Raw genomic sequence first — 5,480 nt, 5'->3', positions numbered from 1 at the left:
TATGAACAAGCTGAACAATGTGGAAAAGAGGTTAAGGAAAGTGTCCTGTGAAATAGCAACTTACAGTCAAATAAGCTTTTTGTGATAAGCCAACAATGTATCATACAATGTTTCTTCAAATCCTATGAAATACCCATTAGGATAAACCATCACTGTGTGTGACAACAATATTAAAACTAAATAAATGCAGATTATGGAAAATTTAAGTAAATTCCATTTAGCATGAAATCAGTGGAGCTGTGTCATTTTCGTATGGATGAAAGAAGCAAAATGGCAACAATAACAAAGGATCAGTGAGCTGTTAAAATTAAAATAAAGTCATGAGAATAATGAGGAGGAACTAGTTACTTTCAATAATCTAAATGATCTAAAATACATTTTTATTACATACTAAAAATATGAAAAACTGTTTTTTTTTCCCGCCCCAATAGGGCTCTTCAAATGCTGTCAGTTAGACTTGTGATTTAACAATCAATAATAATTAAAAGATGTTATTTAAAATATGATTTGATCAATAGATGATTTGCCATCAATAACACAGAGGAGATCCAGATGAACATGTAAAGTATAAACCGGCTATCTGAGAACTAATAGGCAGCTGTCACATGATGTGAAATCTCCTTGCTCTTATTTCATTTCAGAGATTAAAAGAGGGATATGAGGGGATTTGTTTCGCAGTGCCAGAGATGACCATTACAAAGCTGTTTCAAAAATGGGACTATGGAAAAATCCAGTAGAAACCTTCGGGGGGAGGGGAGGGGGGTCAGTAAATATTAGAAATTGGCTTATGTGCCAATATGAGATGCAATAAGTGGGATCTCTCTTCATAGCATAACATTAAAATTGTGGTGGAAACTTTTAACAGTGTTCAGTCTGATCTTCATGTTACCATATAAGTGGAGACGCTGACATTGACACTTTTACTTTGAAGTGAAGCCCTTTTTGGATTGAAAAAGCAATGCCTCAAAGCCAATTTTTCACCTATCACCTCATCCTGATTACTAACTATTAATATCTCCTCATATCACTTCTAATACCGCTATCTTGTTTTAAAGCCAATTAGGGCATTCGCCAGTACTTTATCACAAATGTCACTAATCAAACTAATTCAAGTGACGGGCAACATGGTCTGATAGAAAATAACTTGGCTCGCTCCATCAAACAGTTACATGATTATTTTACATGTACGTGGCAGAAAGAGACCGAAAAAAAAAGGATATGAATGGACTAAGATTTTGATGGCGATTGATCTGATGAAGTGTAATGGAGTGAATATGTAAATTGCAGATGTGGCACTGAATCTGAAGATGGCCTTCCCTTTGTTAAGTACTATAAAAGTCTGCAAAGAAAACAGAAAGAAAACAGAAATCAGCAGTTAAAAAGATCTTATTTTCCAAATATCATTGCTTCGTTGAATTATGTGAACAAAACTAATTGTAACAAGTCATCAGGATGTAAATACGTTTCCCAAACAAGTTTCCCCATCATGTACAGGCTCCTTTCTCTCCAGTTCTGCAGAGAAACACAGCTCTGCTGTTTTCTTTACCCTGCAGCCGATGACCATATAAGCTGCCGTGTTGAGTCCACCGCCGGTGTTAACTTTCCACACAAGTACTTCTGCCTTCAAGAAAGCTGCAAGTGCGCACACACAAGCAGCCAGCATGGCCAGTTTAGATAATGGAGCCAACTCCAAAGCGGAGCAGAACCTTTTCCCAACAGATGCGGCTTTTATTTCAATATTTTCTCACAGAACGACAACTACTGTATATGGATATTATCCCCAATCCCAGTCAGATGGAAGCACGTCAGGAAAGGATCTTTTCATAGCCGGTATGAACAGAAGATGTTCTTTTGCCCACACAACACATTTAAATGGCTTTGAAATGTTTGGCTCATGTTCCTTTCGATATCTGTTGAAATGGTGTAAAATGTGGCTGATCTCCTCACAAAGTCCAATAAATTGGTTACATTTGGTCACATACTGTATATTCACAGATAGTAAGCAAAGCATACTTAGGACCTTTTTCACTATTTTCTGACATTTTCTAGACCAGTTGTATTGTAGATAACATAAACACGACCCCCACCGTTTTGCCCCATCCAACAAACACACACACACACACACACACACACACACACACACACACACAGAGAGAAAGTCTCACCCTCTGGCTCTTGTAGTAAAACGGATCAATGTCTTCCAGTGGCACCCCGATAAGTTCTGTAGGGATGTCGCCGAAGATGCGAGGCAGCTGCTTGCCTGCCTCCAGGTCGATCCTGGGTTTGGGTGACTCTGCGTTCCTGTGAGCCTCGTGGCAATCCTTGGCGTTCTTGGCCTGCTCCTGCGCAATCCGCTGCTCCAGCGCAGCCAAGGATTCGCGAGTGAACCGCCGCAAGCCATCAGGACCCGTTGGTAACAGCATGGTTGCCATCTTTTCATCCTGATTCTGCTGTACTATAATTTACTTACAGCTACGGGGAGGGGAGCACAAAGGGGAAGGAGAGATGGAAGCGGGTGGGTGAGAGTTGTCTAATATATGAGACAAGTTCGTGAACAACATGACTTGTATTAAAGATGGGCTATGTGAGGGCTCCTCACATATGGACTCCTTGGAGTCAAGGAGCTGGGTCATGACATCCCCCAGGTGAGCAAGTACTCTGGACAAGGTAGAAACCTCTTTCCTCTTCTCCACTGGGAATGGCGTATGTGAGGGACTGGGACTGCTGGTTCCAGTCTTCTTGTAGTAATGAGCTGTTAAGCGGCTCAGCAAACGAGGCACGATCAGAGCGTTTGACCACCTCTGGTCTCTGCCCACCGTGGAGTTGAGGCCTTGCTATGCCTCCCTTGCATTTCCAGTGATGAACGTTTTCCTCCACTTTGCTCATATAGTGGATTTTTCCTTCTGTCTAAACGCTTGCCCAAACTCACCGACACTGTCTGTCGCCACGTAAATATGCCAGCTTCTTTTCAGTCTGAAAGCTGCTTTAATCAATTATACACATCATAAGATGTGGTTGCTCGTAGTGACGACAGAGAATTACCACCTGACTCTGTATTTCCCTCAGCCCTACGGAGCGTTTAGCGTCGTGCAGCTCATTGTTCTGGTTTTGTTGAACTTTCAGCTGTTTGTGGCGGGAATCATTTACAGCCACAGCAGGTATTAATATTCAGCGAAAAAGCTCTAAAACCCCACTGTACACTACCTGCTCAGTATCAAACAGCAGACAGGCAAAATTAGTGGCTAGTTTGTGTAGAACATTCCCTAAGAGTAGGTGAAGACAAAAGCGGAGGTACAAGGAGAGTGCATAGAGATTGTCTTGTTTTTCTACTAACAGAAATGAATAACATCAGAATGATTAAACAAGTATTAATAATATAAAAGTCGTTCTGTAGAAACTTCAATGAATCAGATTTTACAAAATAGTATCTATGGTCTCAGTCACAGAAAACACTATAACTCATTAGCACAGCAATTAAACAGCAGGAAATACAGAAATGCACAGGTGTGTCTCCGTCACTGATGCCCTTCTGTTTTACAAACAATGTGTAATTGCAATATAAAAAGGCTTTGATCACTGCATTGCCTCTGATTTTCTGATCGGTAGATGGTACTCAGGGAGGTCCAGAAATACGATAGAAACATTTCAACCTTTCAACTGACCAACACCAGCTTCCTGTTATCCAACTGCCTCTGTCAAACTAGGGCAGCCATAGTTGTCAGTCAGAGGGATTAGGCCACGGTCTGCAGCTCTGACCAAAGGTTTTCACCATCACTGGTTTAGGATGGCAGTCGCTTGCTGTTTGCCTGCCTGGGCCTGGACATCGACCCGCCAGCAACCTCAAAGGACATACTTTGCATTTCTAACACCACACCAAAGCGCACCCCTAGAATCCGAAATGTCTCCTGATGTTTCCAGACTAAAGTGTGTACTGTGCCAAGTTAGCCGCAACTCATGTGCTGCTCTCATGCGCTGCTCTCATGCTGCGGTTGCAGCTGATGATAACGCTGAGGCTTAACTATTAGTGAATGTCTATTCACACATTCAGCAGACTCTGAGCCTCGTTTCATCTGGAGTTTTGTTTCAGGCATGCAAACAAATGCCATTTTAAAATGCATTTTTATCTTCATCTCTGTTTTGGTCTCAACCAACTTTTGGGAGAAACATCTGGCTCCTCTTTAGCTACTACATGCCCCTGTATGTTTGGCAGCTAGTTGCTAGATGTGTCGGTCTGCTGTGTGGTGTTGGCATAAAGTTGGTGTTTGGGGAACAGTAGAGTTCATTAGACGCTGTTGGTTCCAATAAACTTCTGTTGCAAAGATTATGATTCATTCATACAAGACAGTTCTCCTGAAATCTGAAAAAAAAGTGGAAACTTTACGTCACAAACTGGTGTGATGCATTTTCTTCAGAACAAAACAGCTTTCTAGTGCCTTTCCAGTTTACTGCAGTGTTAATAACATCACACCTTGACTGTCGGCAATTTTTAGTGTTTGAACTAATTCAGAAAACAAATGAATGATTATTTGAACCAGGGGTGTTACTAAATATAATTAGAATATCTTGAAATGCTTCCTGTGGATATCTGAAATCTTAATTTTCTTATCGGCAAACTTGGTTCCTCTGGACCTAAATAAAGAATAGGTACAGTTGGCAGCTAATATTATCAGAAATCCAAAGCCACTGTCTGAATACCGACATTACGAGAGGCCTTTCTACTGAAAAAGCATCCCCTCATTTCAGCCTGTGACAGAGGCTGATATTTTAATAACTGGAAAAGCTTTCCAAAGAGAAGATTACATTTCTCTGTTGCCCTTTTGAGAGAGAAATACTATTGTATCCTTTTCATATTGACTAAGCTCTGCTAGTTCTCCATATTCTCCCGTCCTGAAATGCATTGATCCCTTCACACGTCCAGCCAGACGCTAGTTATCTGCTTTCCCTTGATCTGCTTATTTGGCCCAGGTAAATCTCAGATCAGTGCTTCTCATAGACAGCATCCGGCGCTTTCCCACTCGCCATCAAAATAAATAGGTTAAGGTCCATTTGCAACCTCAAAGAGCAGATAAAGCAAATTTCTGTCGGGACGTGAATTGTCCAGAGAAACACACACAGCATGTCTTCTTTAAAAGGTAACAAACACGATGGCCTCGACCCTATATGAATATATTAATTTAAAGTCAAACCTGCCTCTGTGCACTGTTTAGATTTATGCGCGAGAATATATATATATATTTTAATATATTTTTTTTTATTAATATTTTAGTTGAATGAAATGTAATTACCAACAGCCAGATGTGATTTGCTCATCATCACTGCAAATAATTATGATAATTAGACTTAAAGTAGAGCGGAGCAGTGGACTTTCACTCACACACACACACACACACACACACACACACACACACACACACACACACACACACACACACACACACACACACACACGTGCCTGACACGTGTTGTGCAGTACTGTTTAA

General features: G+C 40.9%; 1 protein-coding gene across 1 annotated transcript; it reads right to left on the bottom strand.

Moving 5' to 3' along the window:
* Positions 1-1,165: 1,165 nt before the first annotated feature.
* On the bottom strand, positions 1,166-2,432 carry LOC306747873 (sodium channel protein type 2 subunit alpha-like; the record flags this gene model as incomplete). The annotated part of the gene is made up of 2 exons (XM_079230973.1): positions 1,166-1,339; positions 2,166-2,432. 2 exons carry the CDS (start codon positions 2,430-2,432, stop codon positions 1,166-1,168), a joined length of 441 nt encoding a protein of 146 aa, XP_079087099.1.
* Positions 2,433-5,480: the final 3,048 nt, after the last annotated feature.

This window comes from Taurulus bubalis (assembly GCF_910589615.1).
Source record: "Taurulus bubalis genome assembly, chromosome: 1".
Classification (NCBI taxonomy): Eukaryota; Metazoa; Chordata; class Actinopteri; order Perciformes; family Cottidae; genus Taurulus; species Taurulus bubalis.
The sequence above is the reverse complement of the archived record's forward strand: the minus strand, read 5'-3'. Positions and strand labels throughout refer to the sequence as shown.